General features: G+C 37.7%; 1 protein-coding gene across 1 annotated transcript in view; it reads right to left on the minus strand.

Annotated features, from left to right (window-relative positions):
- Nucleotides 1–223: 223 nt before the first annotated feature.
- LOC136872353 (lysosomal phospholipase A and acyltransferase-like) overlaps nt 224–19,465 on the minus strand; it is a 49,000-nt gene continuing 29,758 nt past the window's right edge. Inside the window, exons 4-7 of the mRNA XM_067146164.2 lie at nt 18,096–18,323; nt 17,838–18,009; nt 12,494–12,616; nt 224–1,748 (exon numbers count right to left, since the gene is read on the minus strand). Of these exons, the coding sequence (XP_067002265.2) occupies nt 1,526–1,748; nt 12,494–12,616; nt 17,838–18,009; nt 18,096–18,323 (746 nt within the window). The 3' untranslated portion in view covers nt 224–1,525. The remainder of the gene's footprint in view (nt 1,749–12,493; nt 12,617–17,837; nt 18,010–18,095; nt 18,324–19,465) is intronic.

Consider the following 19,465-nt stretch of genomic DNA (forward strand, 5'->3'; position numbering starts at 1 on the left):
CCTATAAATATAATACACTGAATAGTTCTCACATTACGACGTGTTACGTTTAGATACTTCTAACCTGGACATGGTTTATATAAACCAGGTGTATGCACAGTCTTTTCCTGTTTCACTACGAGATGGCGCCAGCGAACAGTACGCAGTGAATGAATCTGACACATACGTCTGTTTGTTCGTCTGACATTAACCTACCAACATATAAAAGTTGAGTCCGCCAAACACTAGCATCTGTGTTATGTCGTTCAGTGATCATGTCGACGTTTGTGCCTGAAAAAAAACATTTGTGGCACGCATTGCTTTTCTTAATCAAAAGAAAAAGGCTGTGGAAAGTCATAGTTTTCTGGTAGAAATATATAGTGAACACACTGCATCGATTAGAACATGCGAGACAATTTAAACGTGGCGATTTCAATGTGAAAGACAGTGCACACTGGTAGCAGTATTGTGCATTATGAACTCTTGAAGCCAGGCAAAACCGTTAACGCACAACGCTATCGCCAACAAATGATTAATTTAAATCACACACTGATTGAACGATGACCGGAATGGGCCAGAAGACACATAAAAAGTGATTTTGTTACATGACAATGCGCAGTCTCACGCAGCAAAACCAGTGAAAGACACCTTGAAATCGCTTAGATGGGACATCCCTCCACACCCCCTGTACTGCCCCAACCTGGCGCCATCTGACTATCACCTCTTCGCATCACTGGAGCACGCGCTCGCAGAGCAGCACTTCAGCAATTTCGAGGAAGTTGAGAAAGGGCTCGACGAATGGTTTGCTGCAAAAGACAAGCAGTTTTTCTGCCATGGTATTCATAACTTATCTGAAATATGGGCAAAGTGTGTAGAATATTTTGAATAAACAAAAATGAACTTCCCTCGAAAGTTACGCGTTTTCGAGGCAAAAACTAATGCATACTCCTGATATATATAGTTTGTATTTTTTTTTTTTCAAAGTAATTCCATCAGCATCCTCACTGTATTAAAGTGATATAATATGAAGTTCTTCATGTCTGTTATAAAATCTTATTATTCTATAAAATTTCAAAATGTTAACTTCTATTTCATACATATTTTAACCTTTGGTTCATTTAAACCCTGATCCAAATAAGTATCAGAGATTTTGTTTTTTATTACCGTGACAAACAACTGAAGTCTCTAGGTTAAGACATCCTGCAAATCAAACTACAAACAAAAAATATCATTTCTTTCCTAAGAGCTCTACAAAACTACCAAATTATAAATTACATCAGCTACTAAAATGGCTGTATGGAAGATATCACTGAGCAAACACTGCTCTTTGGTTAAAGGTAGTATTGACAGTAGAGAGCACACAGAGTGAATTATTGGTCTTTAAAGATCTCACAATGGCATGGATAGACATGAATTAGATTAGGTTCACTTACACAACAATTCGATCATATGCCACCGGCAAATAAATTAAATTACCTATTAACTTCACAGCAGCTGAGATCAAGAAAAGAGCAATCCCTGAATAAAAATATCTACAAAAATTGTTTTATAGTTTAGGGATTAGGTTTTTTATATAGCTGAGGGTACGTGCATCACGTAAAATACTCATGTGGTCTACAGCAGGAAATGTCTGATGAAACACACGTCGTTTCTGTGCATTTTTCCATTGAAGACATCCTTCCAAACTGCGTTTATTAACTGTTCCATCACCATCTCCATACGTGAACTCTGGATAACCATCTGGGAACTTGCCCGGCTTGTACACTAAACTGAAATTAATATAATTCATAATGGCTCAATTTGCTGTTTTCATTCCAAACAAGTTGTCGCATCTAATTTAGAGATGAAACATGGAAATCAATACATCAGCACAGGAATTACTATAATACTAAACAGTAAAAAGGATTGTAACAAACAAATTTAATATTTTTAGTAAATTTACCATCTGAAAAGTTTTTTCTCTCTAAATCTTACTTTGTCATTATGTAGGATAATGGTTCAAAGCACTTCTTGATGACACCTTAAAAATAAATTCGTCTCACAATTCATGCAAAATTAAATTTTAAAATATGCAGAAAAATTCTACACTGAACTCGGTACATTTATAATCACGACATAACATACAGCAGAACGGGGGTCTCCAAATACCTTTCACTAAAACGAAGTACATAACCGATATCCAAACAGCCCCTCAACACCTAAGAGAGCATGGCAAAATAGAAAAAGTGGACAGTTTCATATCATGTCAGCGTTTTCCGGGCTTGTAGGCCGTGGTCCAGGAGTGAGTGAATGTCCCGACATTTCATCGAAGACTGCGTTGGGCACTGTCAAGGGTTCCGACTGACTTCGATACCAGCGAAGCTCTCAGTGGAATGAAGTGCTATTGCAATTCCACCTCATTATATAGTGCAGGATACGTTACGCTGCTCGCCTATTGGCCGCCATGGTGGAGGGGGCGGTCGCTGACTGGCTGTTCTTCGGCCAATGGTTAAAGCGTTAAGGAGCCCGGTGTACACTGACCTGCCTTGGCGGAGACAGGCAGCTGATCACCCGTTGCTTTCTTCTGGTCTGCTGCGGCTATCTTGAAGGACACGACGTTTAGAGGACATTGACATTTATAATTTATAAAAACTGAACTGTGATTTCTTAAGGATAACATATTCCCAGTGTGGAATTTCATATGTTGGACAGACTGGACGAAGCTTCTTTATAAGGTACATGGAACAGTTCAATGCGGAAAAACACAACAAATATTCGGCAATGAGCACGCATATGAAGGAAACTGCTCACCGTTTTACTTCAACAGAAAAGGATCTCACAATAATCAGGAATACAAACAAAGGTAAACTTTTAAATGAATTAGAGAATATATATATTTTTCTGGACAGAACATTTAATAAAGATCGAAACCTTAATGATGATACGGAAGTCAAGAGTCCCTTATTAAAAATAGTCAATCCAAATCAGAACAGAGTCCCACGAATATTTAAATCCTTTGAATCAAGAACTCCCCTTATCTCGCCGAATACTAAGCCTGCACTTGCCCCTCCAAACAATCCTCCTCCCACATTAACATCGACATGAACTCAGTACATTAATAATCATGACATAACATACAGCATAAAGGGGGTCTCCAAATACCTTTCACTAAAACAAAGTACATAACCGATATCCAAACAGCCCCTCGACACCTAACCTCCACCTCCCCTCTTCCTCTATCACATTGATACAACACGAGGAGTAGACCAACGCTGCTAATACATTAAGATAGACATAGTTACGGCGAACGAGTAAGAACCAGTTTTACATAACACATAATTCTTGGGCATTAACGTACGATTTAAAAACACACGTCAAACAAGTTGTTTTTTTTTTTTTGTTCATTACAGTATAACCATACTCTTTTCCTCAGTCTTCTAGAGGGACTACACTTTCACGTGACAGTCAAACATACCTGTCAAATACTCTGAGATACTCATCTCAAAAGCAGCTTCAACCAGCACAACGTCTTTTTGCAGTGGTTATATTACAATAATTTTTGGATCAATCAACTTAATAAGATAATTTAAAACATTCACCTTTTCTCCTGGCCAATATTTTTTAGAGCCAATTCACAAAAAATTACCAAAATTCACCCTCAATGTTTCAACCATTCTAGTCTATTGAAGACTTGTGTTGACAAATGCCCCAAGCAAGTATATGCTCGAATTTTCTTATGAAGAGGATCCACTTCAGTGTCAGACGTGTGCCGTTTTTAGAATTTTATATGACACACATTTTCTTTTGGACAAAAGATTTTAAATTTGTTTACAATGATTTTAACATGTGCTGTATATGTTATGTCTCAACATCATATTTTATAACTACTATTCCTTAGTGTTATTACCTTAAGAAATCACAGTTCAATTTTTATAAATTATAAATGTCAATGTCCTGTAAACAATGCTTGTTTTAAGATTAAATAAGGCTGATGATGCCCAATAAAAGAAGGGCGAAACATGTCCCCTTAAAATTTAGAATTTCTATGTTTATTTAACTACATAATGTGGTATTAATTGTATTGAATTGGTGGGGTAATAAATATACCCTCTTTGTAAACTAAGTGAAAAAGGTAGAACTTGTCAAACTTAAAAGTTGGAATTTGTTTGATTTAATAAATTCACCATGTACCAAGATGAAATTCATTACTTGTAATTACTGGTAAGTGGTATGTTCCGAGCTGTCAGTGGAGAGATGGCGTGGAATGACATTAGTAGACGAATAACCTCAAGGGGAGCGTTTAAACGTAGGAAAGTTCATAATGTGAAGATAAAGCTGAAATTTAAGAGGACAAATATTCATTATTTTCCAGGAAGAGGAACAGGGGATTGGAATACTTTATCAAGGGAAATGTTTGATAAATTTACAAGATCATTATGAAAAGTCTATAGGAGGGCCGGTACAAGGTTGCACTTGACAGTTATAGTTCATGTTGGCATTACTACAAAAAATAATTGAAGAACATCACCCGTCAATCAGAACGGCCAATCCATTACTTTTTATGTCGGATACACTTATGGATTTTATATATATTAGTTCGTATTTAATTCTGTAGAGTGCGTATAACCTTTTATATACTTACAAAAACATGAGCATTAAAAAAAAAATGTAATGTTTAAGCAAGCTGCAAAATAAAGATGAACTATTTTCATTTGGTTGTTGTTGGCAATATGGCTAGTATAGTGGTGCCATCTATAACTACCTTGACTTCCGTATTGAAGTGTTGCCGCTTGTCTGTCGTTGCTAGCACGTGGTCAGGTGTGATTCAAGCGTTGATGAAAGTGGTGTTTTTTTTTGTGAGATAACTGTGATTTTTTTGTAACTAGTGCAGTGCGATGTCACGGAAACAACAATGTGATGAATCGCGAAGTGATAATCTTTTGCGCCGAGGAGTGCCCCTTAATAGTCAGGCATGTGAATTAGTGCGGAGAACTCGCGAGTTTTACGAGAGGGAGAGGGAATTCGTACGCTTGCATGGTCGTCCCTCTGTTCCTGCAGATCAAGTCGTGGAACGTACAAGTCAAACATTAGGGCTTTCAAAGCGGACTGTGGTTCAGAAAGGTGTTCTCCTCCAGGAACTGAAGGAAAAATGTACTGGGGAATCTAGCAGTAGCGGAAACGGGGCTGAGAGTGGGGAATTGCTTCTTAGCACTCCAGGAAAGAAACGATTTATGCCATCTCCTGTAACAAGAACTGATTCTTTCCAGGCTGATGCAATACGTAGACACGTGTACGATTTTATTTTTTTTATTATTATTTTTTTTGTATTTGCTTTACGTCCACTGACACAGATAGGTCTTATGGCGACGATGGGTGAGGAAGGGCCTAGGAATTGGAGGGAAGCGGCCGTGGCCTTAATTAAGGCCTGGTGTGAAAATGGGAAACCACGGAAAACCATCTTCAGGGCTGCCAACAGTGGGGCTCGAACCTACTATCTCCCGATTACTGGATACTGGCTGCACTTAAGCGACTGCAGCTAATAATAATAATAATAATAATAATAATAATAATAATAATAATAATAATAATAATAATCGTATGGCCTCAGCTACCGTTTGCAGACATTTCGATTTGACGCCATCTGGCTGTCTGCTCGTCAATTTCGACGTTCCGGTTTACTCTGTCTGCCATCTAGCGGACCTAGAGTAAACCGGATCTCTCTTGGGCGTCTATGGCTGAGATTTAATTAATTTTGTCGGGTAAATACCAAATGTATCACCAGAGTTCTTTTACATGCCGACATCGTACGACATGGAGTGTCGAATGGACTTTTTTCCGCCCTTCAAAAATCCGACTGCAGCTATCGAGCTCGGTTGCATGATTATTACAGCAGGAAGGAATACCCTGTGGTGGCAAAATTACTAGTCTCCCTTAAACAGAAAAATATTTTCTCCGGGGGTAAAACTTCCTTAAAATCGGTACTGCGAGCCTTAGGTTTCAGAAAGAAAAAAAAACTGAACGGAAGAAAACTGTTGCTTGAAAAGTCACACATCGTGATGGCTAGGAGTATTTTTTTTACAATAAACTTGTCGGTAAGGATCTCCACGAGGTAATATGGTTGGATGAGACATGGGTGAATGCTGGGGAGTGCATTGATGAATCTTGGACTGATGACAGTCCTAAAAGCTCCGGTAATCAACCGACTGGGAAGGGCGCCAGATTAATAATAGCGCACGCAGGTTCATCCAGTGGCTTTGTGGAAGGTGGTCTTCTAATGTTCCGATCAAAAAAAACGGTGATTATCACGAAGGTATGGACCATGTTCGCTTTTTAGATTGATTTAAGAACCTCCTGCAACAGCTCAAAGGCCCTTCTGTCATTGTTATGGACAATGCACCTTACCACTGGGTAAAAATGGACAAGACCCCTACTTCGAGCGCGCGTAAAGAACTGTTAGTAGAATGGCTGCAGGCAAGAATATCCCAGCGCATACGGGTATGACTAAATTAGTCTTATGTGCATTGGTGAAACAAAACAAACCGGTTTCACCGACGTACGTAGTCGATGAGGTAGCGAAGGAACAAGGACACGAGGTTGTTAGGTTGCCGCCGTACCACTGTCACTTCAAACCTATTGAATTGGTATGGAGTGATGTGAAACGTTACGTTCGCACAAATAGCAAATCCTTCATAATTACTGGAGTGGAAAGACTGTTCCGAGAGGGCATTCCTCTAGTGAATGCAGCTTCGTGGAGGAAGAAAGTTAGCAAGTCGCAACATTAACTAACTCAGCGATGGCCAGAGATTGCATCATCAGTGTCTGTCAGGAGTTAATGATCTGCCTGAACGATGACGACGATGACCACAACAACAACAACAACAACAACGAAGGTGACGGTAGTGATGGCAGTGATCTGGAGGGTATACAGCCTCTACCAATGTAAACAAGGTAAGAAGAATAACATTTCTGAATTTTCGTAAATTAATAGATTTTACTCGAAATATTTTGTGTTAGCACCGGTGTATATTATCGTAACATTTATTGGTGTATTTAAAGTGAGTTTCTTGTCTGCTGATTTCTTCCGCATTATCTAACATTGAGATAATAAGAACTTCATAGTAGATTTATCTCGTATCATTTTATGTGATATATTTCATTGTAAACTTAATCGGTATGTTGAAAGTGCAATTGTTGTCAGCCGATTTCATTTGTATCGTCGTGATGGCATTAAAAACATTTCTCTCATGTTTCTAAAATCTTATGTGTCGTGCAATCAGCTGTTGCTATGGAGGCAACATCGCTTCGTGCACCACTGCAGTGTGACCAACATTTTGCGTAGCTGTCATGTGCAACCTTACGCCGGCCCACCTATAGGTAGACAATTGATTGTGAATATGCCACCTGGGCGACAGCAGTACGGAGGGTTGCCCCAGTTAAGTTTGGATGATTCTGACGTACTTTTCATCCTAGGTAATTCCTTTTCTCCAGACCTGGTTGTGCTGGATGTGATAGCCGTGGGTGCGGACTATTGCCCTACATCTCATTTTCCACTGTACACTTTCCAAAGACCCTCAACAGTGGAAGGACGTCTAGAAGAAAGCCTTCTTTTCAGGAGACCAAAGGCACAGAAATCCATAGTTGAGGCATCCGGGGATTTGACAGGGATGTCACGAAATTGTATGACCCCGGACCCCCATCTCTGCTTCTTTTTTCTCGTAGTAAGTGACTGAAGGTCTGGCAATATGACGGGATGCCTTACTCATGTGGATCCAGACATCTGAAGCATCCTCACCGTACAACCAAGGGGTATCTTCATCGAAATAGTGATCCATGACATTCTTCTGGAAGTAGGTAGCATTGATCATCACATTTTTCGGCACTATGAGGATTTTATGTTTACTCCAGACACAATACCCTGCCACTACCATGAACCCCCTAGCAAACTTATCTTTGTTTTTTTTTGGGGTATTAAAAACTTCATTTTTTTTGGCCGTATTGACTCAAGATTTACAATGCTTGGTAAAGCTAAAGGTTCCACCTATTCAATACATTATCATGATGGTCTGTTTAGAACATCACATATTTATTTAACTTATTGTAAAATACATCTTTGGGACCGGTTTCAGCAATCCATTATGCCATCATCAGCCATTGAAAGTTTAATAGCAAGGAATATTCAAAAAAAGTAAAAATATATGCTATAGAATCAGACAGAATGTATGCTTGGCAAACTTTTTAACAGCAAGTCCTATTCTACATGAAAAACATTAAAAATGGCTAGATAACATTGGCCCATTGTATTATGCACGTAACATGTCTTTTTAAAAATACAGTATTATTTGGTGCGTCTAAAATTGTTTTAGGTGATTGAAAAAGTCTATAATTTGGTGTAGTTGATGTACAGGAAGTCACTAAATTATTACCAGCTGCACAGTGGAATATTTTCCACAACACAGTACAAAATACATTAAATAAAATACTTTCCCACAAACAAAATACGTTAGATAGAAAGTTCCAGACTCTTCTCAATGAAGCTAACTCGAACAAAGCGCCATCTAGAAACACATCCTCATATAATACACAAACTCAAAGCCCACCTCAAAATCTAGCGCAATTTCATCAGCCATTTGTGAACCTATCAAAAATTAACTTCGACCAAGAAGAAATAATAATGCTCTCCAAAGGACCTAAACATAATTGGCCTAATTACAACACTGGCAACAAGGCTAAACAACTAATTATCGAAACAGAAGCAGCTATCAGTAAAATGCCTACAGACATTCAAAACGAAGTTAGGTATGAAGCTAAAGAAAAAAATTAAAAATATCTTTAGCACACCAACTACAGATTTTAATACAACGCAGCTTGAAGACAGAAAAAAGATCTGTCAACTTAAAAATAAAATCAAAAATTCAAATGTTATCATCACCAAAGCAGATAAAGGTAACGCCACTGTTGTTTTAGACCAAACAGATTACATTTAAAAAACACAAAACTTCTTTACAGACAAAACCTTCACAAACATAGATAAAGATCCAACGCAATCTATTCAAAGACAACTTAAACAAATTCTTAAAAATACAACATGCCTCTTTACTGACAGTGAAAAGAACAAATTAATTAATTTGAGCCCTGGTCTACCAACAGTAAAAGCACAACCTAAAATACACAAAAATGGTGTTCCTATATGCCCTATAATAAACTTCAGACCCAGCCTTCTGTACAAAACAGCACAGTTCATACAACAATTTCTAAGTAAGCATTATACATTTCAAGCTAATAAATCAATAAAAAATACTTCATAATTAAACAACTAGAAAATTTCAAATTACAGGCACATCATACCATGCATTCATTCGATATGTACGCCAACATTAAACCTGAAAAACTTATACCAATCGTTCTAAAAAATTTGCGCGCTCACAGCCAACTTAGTCAACTTGAAATTGACAATTTCATACTAATCTTGAAATTTCTAACTAACAATAATTATTTCATTTTCAACAAAGTAATTTATAAACAGGGCGGACTGGCTATGGGTTCACCGGCATCAGGTATCTTAGCTGACATTTATATAGATTTTCTGGAACACACTAAAATCATAAATAATAAGACATTCAATAATATAGCCTTATGGGCCAGATTTGTAGATGATACATTTATAATAATGGATCAACGCACTACCGATGCCCCTTCCACCCTAATACATCTCAACAACATCGACAATGATATCAAATTTACAATAGAATCTGAAAGCAATAAAACCCTAAATTTTTTAGATCTAACCATTACCAGGCGCCCGTCCTCTTTTGAATACAAAATCTACAGAAAACCAACACACACAGCCACGACCATAAAACAAGATTCTGAACATCCCCTAGTCATAAAAGAGCTAAATACAATAATTTAATAGAGAGCATTTAATGTACCCATGTCCAATACAGAATGTAAAAAAGAACTCGACACTATACGCAAGATCGCATCTTATAATGGCTACAACAAATGTTTTATAGAACGCATAATTTATAAATTTAAACACCATTCCAAAACTAAACTACAAAAAGAAACATCCAAAACAAAAACATATGCTACTTTCACCTTTAACTCTGACATCTTCCGATTAACCGATATTTTTATAAAAAGAAATGTCAATATTGCCTTCAAAACTAACAATAGAAATTTAGATATTTTCTACAATTCCAAATCGGTCAACGTACAAAACCCATTTGATAGATCAGGTGTATATAGGTTTCATTGCAATGACTGTACTAGTGTTTACCTTGGACAAACTGGGAGATCATTTAATATCAGATACAACGAACATGTCAATGCCATAAAATATAGAAAATTTTTGGCAATAGGCCAGCACATACAGGAATACAAACACAATTTTTACGGTATCAACAAGGACTTGGACATCATCGAAACAATGAATAAAGGCCCATTCTTAGACCTAACGGAGCAATGTTACATCACTCTAGATCAATATTACAACCCCAATTACAATCTAAATGATATTTTGGAAAAACCTACAATTTTATTTGAAATGCTTATTTCATTGATTAATAGTTTAAAAATTCCTAAAAATCAATCAGTACATAAAATATTACGTAGCGCGCTAGCTTACTATCCCCGACAAAGCCCACGCCCTCCTGACACACAGATACACGCGACCGCAACCTCTCCTACTTCCCCTTCACCTACATAATACGCCCCACTTCACAGCTGAGCAAGCCGGCTGTCGTTTGACATTCAGCATTTGTTCCTCACTCTCTCTACACGCTGCTACATTCAACCTGAGGTGAGTTTCATATCCTCAATTCTTTTCTATAGTACCGCATTTCATTGTCAATAACTCATATTCATTTTACAATTTCCTTTTTAGGTTCGTGCTGGTTCGAGATTAATACTAATAACTGCCCATTTCCACCTGACATATAAAATAATATTCAAGATCTCAACCATAGTTTCGGCCTCAGCCATACAGTTATTTACCTTGAAAATACTATGAAGCAAGGTTCAAATACTAAAACAAGATTAAACATATCAGAAATCTGCTACTCCTTATATTAGTCAAACATAGACTGTTTTGTCAACAATTTTTTAAGAAAGAAGAACCTGTATATAATATCAAACAGTATAAGTCGCATATCACGAGGAACCAAAAAACTGTGCTTTAAAATGGCAGATGTTTTGTAGAATCATTTATCAATTTTACATAAACTTCCTGTATATCAACTACAATTTTAGATGCACCAAATAATACTGTATTTTTAAAAAGACATGTTACTTGTATAATACAATAGGCCAATGTTATCTAGCCATTTTTAATGTTTTTCATGTAGAATAGGACTTGCTGTTTAAAAAAACTGTGTTTTAAAATGGCAAATGCTTTGTAGAATTTCTTGTACATAAGCTACGCCAAATCATAGACTTTTTCAATCATCTACAAAATAATTTTAGACGCACCAAATAATACTGTATTTTTTCAAGAAAGACATGTTATTTGTATAGTATAATGGGTCAATGTTATCTAGGCATTTTTAATGTTTTTCATGTAGATTAGGACTTGCTGTTAAAAAGTATGCCAAGCATACATTCTGTACTGATTCTATAGCATATATTTTTACTTTTTTTGAATATTCCTTGCTATTAAACTTTCAATGGCTGATGATGGCATAATGGATTGCCGAAACCGGTCCCAAAGATGTATTTTACAATAAGTTAAATAAATATGTGATGTTCTAAACAGACCATCATGATAATGTATTGAATAGGTGGAACCTTTAGTTATCTTGTTTGCCTCGACGATGTTTGAGTGCCCCTTTTGCCTTTTTGGGTGCCAGTATTTGCCCGAGGCTTGTTGGTGTCATCCAAATAAACCAAAACTTCATTCACGGTAACAACTGACTGCCATTTATCCCCTGCTAGGTAGTTTTCATATAATTTTCTGGCATCAGTGAGCCTTTCTTTAACATGCCTTAACTCTCACAAGCGTGTCCACTTGCCTTATGCTGCTTACCAGGTTCAGATCTTCTGTAATTATACAGTAAACTGTACCTTTAGATGTGCTTGTGTGTCTTTGAGTTGGTGGATTTTCCTTCAGAACAGCAGCCTTTACTTTGTTAATGATGTCCGGAGTCCTGGAAGGTCGAGCTCTCTTCCGCGGCAGTTTTTTCATAGTTGATGTTTCTGGCAGGAAACCGTTCTGATGTAATTTTATCACATTGTCTACAGAGGACTTCCATTTTACACTATTGTACAATCCTCGATAATGAGAAATTAGCATCGGAAAGGCCAACAATGTAGCCTTGCCATATATCTGCAATTTGGCAGGTCATGAGGCACCAATGGTATATGATTGTACACAGTACTTCCCTCAATCACACTGACCAGACAGAAGAAAGCAACTGACATGCAGGTGCTTCCACGAGTGACACGTGCACAAGGTTGTGTCCTGCATTAACTGAGGCAACCCTCGGTAAACGCAGATCAATGATGACTGATTTGATTGATGGGAATACTTTTTACCTACCTTTCAACAGTATTCACACCATAACCATGCAGACAGTGGACTTCCACACCAGGAGCGGTGAATTCAAATGAATATTTCTGCACGTCCTTCCGCATTTCCCAACCTACGCTATATCCAATGTCACTGTGAGGGCAAAAATAAAGAAATATTTGAAGAATTGTATTACTTGGATGAAGGTAAACAGCAACAGGACTGTGAACAAATAAAGTAGTGTTGAGCATGATTCATAGCTATAACTGTTAAATTCCAAAATAATTTTACACATAATAAACTTCATGCCTGAGTCCGTATTGTCATAAGTATTAAATACTTACATCAAATATTCCACCTTTACAATACTGTAAAATGTCTTTATTGTTAAGACTATATTAGGATATAAGAGGCTGCCTAGCCAAGGCCTGCTTGGTTCGCCTGGAAGGACGTGGGTTTGAATCCCTGTCAGGAAGTCGTAAAATTTAAGAAACGAGATTTCCACTTCCGGAGGTGCACATGGCCCTGAGGTTCAGTCAGCCTACACCAAAAATGAGTACAGGGCAAAGGTGGCCGGGCATAGAGTTATCCTCTCTATCCCATCAAGTGCCGAGGTTGCGGATAGTGGAAGCCTTTACCTTCCACCCCTCCAAGGGTCTTCATGGCCTGTACAGAGATGACTTTGCTTTTATTAGGCTATAATAACGAGATGTTTTGACCTGCTTTTGGAACATCTTCGCCGGCCCCGTGGTGTAGGGGTAGCGTGCCTGCCTCTTACCCGGAGGTCCCGGGTTCGATTCCCGGCCAGGTCAGGGATTTTTACCTGGACCTGAGGGCTGGTTCGAGGTCCACTCAGCCTACGTGATTAGAATTGAGGAGCTATCTGACGGTGAGATGGCGGCCCCGGTCTAGAAAGCCAAGAATAACGGCCGAGAGGATTCGTCGTGCTGACCACACGACACCTCGTAATCTGCAGGCCTTCGGGCTGAGCAGCGGTCGCTTGGTAGGCCAAGGCCCTTCAAGGGCTGTAGTGCCATGGGGTTTGGTTTGGTTTAGGGACACCTTCAGTCAAATAACAAGAAGGTCCATTTAAAAAAGTTCAACTATTTGATCAAAGTCTTTGCATTCCTGTTGCAATGCAACATATTGATGTCGTGTCATAAAACTTTTAGTAAAAAAAACACACTTAAAAATAACCTGCACATGGGTGTAACATAGATAACGACATCCAAATAATTGCATGTTATAAATGTCTTTCTGTACTGACGGTTTATCACTTTACAAATAAAAAGTCTTATATAATCCTCCTTTTCAATAAAAAACAACCATCTATATTAGATAATAATAATAATAATAATAATAATAATAATAATTTTGTGTGGCTATTTCTAGCCCGGTGCAGCCCATGTAAGGCAGACCCTCCGATGAGGGTGGGCAGCATCTGCCATGTGTGTTATTGTGGTGGAGGATGGTGTGATGTGTGAGTTGCAGGGATGTTGGGGACAGCACAAACACCCAGTCCCCGAGTCAAGGAAATTAACCATTTAAGGTTAAAATCTCCGACCCGGTCGGGAATTGAACCCGTGTCCTCTCAAACGAAGAGCACTGCGCTGACCATTCAGCCAAGGAGCCGGACATCTATATTAGAAGGGACAATATCTATACATGTTTCAGCCTATCTACTGCAATCTGTTTGTCTTCATGCCTTGGTCTACCCTACCATCTACACTTTCCTCAAAACCTAACTGAACAGGTGTCTGCATAGTGTTGCCATTGAGGGAACATATTACTTTTCACCTATGTAAGTGAATACAGATCGTGGACAGAGATAGTGTTATGGCACACCTTCCACTGTACAGCCAATCAAACAAATACACCAGTGATTACTTATTTTTTACATAACAAGCAATAAAACAGCCCTACAACCAAAGGTACTCCTTCCACCCCATCAACGTCTACACGCACCAACCGCCGTTTATTTTCCATGGGCCCTCCCCACCACATTACCACATGCTTATCCCTACCATCAGTCACAATTAGGTTGGAGAGTTTTCATTATAATGGCAGACACTCACTCTCCATCTGCCATTTTACATCCTCAAAAAGACTGTCTTAGTGGTCATTACAATGACGTCAGTAGGAATGGCACGGAAAAAGCAATGCTTTCATAAGAAATACTTGATCAAATGGATAAAAACACACATTTTCTCACTTTTAACGAACAGTACTACGCTGCCGATCTAACAGTCCAAAGTTCCAGAGCTGGAATGACCAAGCCACAGACAACCCTGATCCGTGAACACTCTTTGTTTTTTTATCAGCAGGGGGGGGGGGGGGGTCGAACAGTGGAAAATCCCAGGGTAAAAACTATGTCCGTTTATTTATCTGCTTCCTAGGAGTACCCGATAAGTCGGAAAATTTCAATTCACCACACTGGCGGGGGAAAAAAACTATCTGACTTGGAGGCAAATTTTTCCTCCAAGCCAGAGGAAAAACCCCATCTTCGCTGCTAATTTAGAATACAATGAGTGTAGATTTAATAAAAGTGAAAAGGAATAAGCTTTTCTTAAGAAATGGCTCCTTTCAGGGTTGAATTTTGAGTTGTTTAGTGAATTGTGCTGTTATAATTTGGAACAGGCCTAAATTGTAATTCTAGACCAGTTAATACTACTAAGAGAGCCTCTGCTTTAAGTGTGCACACTGTTCATTCTAATCAGCGCCTCAGAGTAGGGATCAAATAGCTGGAATACTATGATGAACCAGTGTGTTATGTACCAGCAGTATCAGAAAATATATGAACCAGAGGAACTGCATGCTAAAGAAGAAAATTATCTAACTCCCCAGCTATTTTCCGCCAATATTCAGTCAGGCTGTTATACTCGGTACACAGCAGTAATCCCATCTATCGGAGCTGAGTGTCGGCATAAGAGGCAAAGAACATCACAACCAACAATGGTCAAGTAATGTTATTGCTGATCAATGTTATGCGCTTTCGATATTGTAGGCCTTCACATTTAATTTTCTTCCGACTCTGAAATACTACTCTTATCATAGTCGGTACGGTAAAACTGAATAAAACATAAATGATTGGAAATTGTATTCTCTATAACTTTTGTTATGTAGTACTTTTAGATAGCATTATGTAGTACTTTTAGATAGCACCAATAACAAAGGTAGTTAAAAATTAAATTTTAGGTGCCTTCCCCTAAACTACCATTTCATCCAGGGTGAATAAAATTGTTTATAGCTTAGACTGTAGTATCTTATTCCTCGACTCTATATACCAATTTTCATTAACTTCTATTTACCCATTTTCTCGCGGCTTAGCGTTGATATGGACTTAGCAATAAAAATACAAATTCATGAATATCTCTTATCATAGCCGGTAGGTAAAAATGTATAAGACATAAATGATCGGAAATTTAATTCCATATAAGTTTAGTTCTTTAGTATTTATCGACAGGACAACTAATAACATAAATATTTGAGAATTAAATTTTAGTCCTTCCCCTAACTACCATTGCACTCAGCGTGAATAAAATTATTTATAGTGTAGATTGTAGTGGCTCATCCCCCGACTTTACATACCGATTTTCATTAAATTCTCTTCAACCGTTTTCTCGTGATGCTTCTACATACATACAGACAGAGAGACAGACAGAAATTACGGAAAAGTAAATAGTGCATTTCCTTATTACTGTGGACATGACTGATACAGAAATACCATTCTTTTCAAATTCTGAGCAATGTACTGACAAAACTCTTATTTTATATATAGAAATAATATTACATAATTATGATGGTTGATACTACAACATCAGACAGTAATGCTTTTGCCTTTATTCATGAAAGAGTTCACTGTTAGATATCTTGTCCAGAGGTTCTTCTGGATGTTGTCTTGTAGTGCACTTGCATAGATATCACTTCTCAACTGGAAGGATACATAATTTACAGATAAGTCCCTTCAACACACCAGACCTGCATCGCACAGTCGTCACATGCACCAGGCCATCGACACCAGGATGAACTGCTTCAACGACTCCACATCTCCAACAGAGCAGGGCTAAGTTGTCATCCTTGATGAGAACAACATCACCTGAGCAGAAATTTGGATGTCCTTCAGTCTATTTGTGGTGTTACCGTGAATTCAAATATTCTTTCGACCATCTTTCCCAGAAGTGTTGCTTCAATTTCTTGATGTATTGTCATCTGGAGAGTCTGCTAATAGGAGTTGTGACATCAAACTCAGGTAAGGATGTGATGGGCTTATCAATTAGAAAATGAGCTGGTGTGAGGTAAGGAGGGTCTGAAAGTTTATCATTAATTTTGATCAGTGGTCGTGAGTTCAGGCAAGCTACAATTTGCATTAGCAGGGTAGTCAGTTCTGCAAGAGTGAGTGAACTGGAGCCCATTACTCTTCTGAGATGATATTTGTCGCATTTTACAGCTGCTTCCCATACTCCTCCCAAGTAGGGCGCAAATGGGGGAATGACATGCCATGTTAGTTCCACTGATGTTGTAGTGTTCATTAATTCTTGCCTCAGGTTGCGATTCTTGAGGAATCTTTGAATCTCACGATTAGCTCCAACAAAATTTGTGTCGTTGTCACTATAAATGTTTGAAGGATGTCCTCTATGGGATATAAAATGTCATAATGCTGCTAAAAAGGCACTGGTGGTAAGATTTGATTCTAGTACAAGATGTAGAGTTTTTGGTGGTAAGCAAATAAACAGTGCAATGTATGATTTGGACATGCTCTTGCTGTGCACGTTGCCAGTTTTTCTTAGAATTGGAGCAGCATAATCCAGATCCACGTTCATAAAGGGACGAGAAGGCCAAACACGTTCCTTGCGTAAATTACCCATAAGCTGTTGTGCAGCTGTTGCACCTAGTTTCTTGCAGTGAAAAAAGAAGAATTTCTTTCTATGGATACCTTGAAAGAATGAACACTAACAGACTCATAGGAAGACTTTTCAACTACCTTGAAAAATAGAGAATGGATACAGAAGAACTTGAAGTTACCCAAGAAGACCTAAAAGAGGGTTCAATTCTCAGGAAACCTTCAGGAAGAACTGTACTAGCAGATGCAGGAAAAAGAGACAGAGAGAAATATCAAGAAAGATTGAATAATATGTGGAAGAAAAGGAAGAATTGAAATGAATGTAGTTTATAGTGCCTCATACAAATAAAAAAATACTTGCTTGCTTGTTTGTTTGTTTAAAGGAGCATAACATCTAGGTCATTGGTCCATCAAAAAAATGAAAAGCAAGCATTAAAATTATTCTTAATAATTTTTTTTTTTCCTCTACCAACTTATGACCAATTACTTTTTATATTTCCTTAGTTACTGAATGCAATTAACACAAATACATACTTGAAGAATTGTTCAAAGTCATTTACGGTGTAGTTCTTCTGGTCAGTTTGTACAAGAACTTCATTTCCATGCCAAAACAAACTTGATGGCATAAGCCATGCCAGACTGGGAGACGTGATTTGCTCAGTTTTTAATGTACTTTCTCGGAGAACATACGACCCCAAGTTATCACCTGTAAATATTGACAAATTTCAAGAATGAATAAAATCCTTATCTAAAGGTAGTAGCTATGTATCAGTTTGTGTTAATCTGACTTACCTACAACGAAGACTTTGAGGGCTTTGACAGACCCTCCCCATGCCCCAGAGAGAGTGATGAGAGATCGGATATATTTGTCCTTCCAGCGCTGCGTTTGTCCATGAAGGAAATGTAAGGACATAGGACCTCCCATGCTATGAGCCAATAACACCACAGGCTGCTTATCATTAAGTAAGTAGGTCTCTTCTACTAAAGTCTTCAAGTCACGAAAGTACTGTCCATTTTCATCTGCACAGTAAGAGAAGCAAAACTTATTCATAAAAATTATGAAAAAGAAATTATATAACACTACTAAGCTGTCAGGTCAGATACATCCTGCTACCAGATGTGACAGAGAGCATTCTGTGTAGAGACGAGTTTAAATTATATTTCAGCACATGATTATTGTCACGGTCAATCTTTGGTCGCACGCAACCAGTACGGAAACACTTCTAGTTGATATGCAGTATTTTTTGGAAGATTTGGGACATTAGAAGTGGGAAAAATAGTTTTCACATTTATAATTTGTTTTAATAATGCATAGGGTAAAGGTTGTTAACATGATGCGCAATAAATTAACAAATGGAATGTGATTACCTATGTTGTATCACCAGGGTACCAATTATTTACAGTACTTAATGTAGGTTTAAAAATAAAATGACTAAAAATACTATATTTATGAATGTAATACAAAGATTCCTCCCACATACAGGGTTATTCAGCAAAGTTGTCCACCTTAAATAAGTTGTGAACGGTTAAATATATTTATATTTTGTTTTCACTTTCAGTAAGGGCTAATAATCGGACTTACAGTACTTTATCACGGTATTGATATTTTCTGAGACCATTGTACTAACATCGCTTTTTTTCAAACACATTTTGTACATATAACCTTAAATCTACAAACATTACAAATTCAGGACCATGATTATTTTAATCATTTAAATTTAAGAATTACATTTTTAAGTCCATATTGAACCGTGAATAACAGGTAGATAAGTAAATTTTTTTTTAAAAACCACCTTTTCAATACTAATATTAAACTAAATAAGTTATAACATTTACTTGGAATTAGTTTCGACGCTGGTGAGAGTCATATTCAGCCAAATATGAGAACAGGCAATCGTAAATATACATATAATCATTAAATCAATGCACATATAAACACTATTAGTATGGGACTTATGATGCCCCTAAAAGTATCTGGAGAATAAATAATCACAATTTCAAAATCTTGAAGTCACGATTAGAACGACACTTAACACAATATAATTCTTTTCACTCAAGTCAGTTGGATAGTAACTGCAATCACTTTGAACACTTACACAAGTCTCGGATGCAAAGAAAGAATTCAGAGCGGACAACAGCACCCGCAGACCCACACCAGGTAC

This window comes from Anabrus simplex, chromosome 4, assembly GCF_040414725.1.
Source record: "Anabrus simplex isolate iqAnaSimp1 chromosome 4, ASM4041472v1, whole genome shotgun sequence".
In the NCBI taxonomy this organism is placed as follows: Eukaryota; Metazoa; Arthropoda; class Insecta; order Orthoptera; family Tettigoniidae; genus Anabrus; species Anabrus simplex.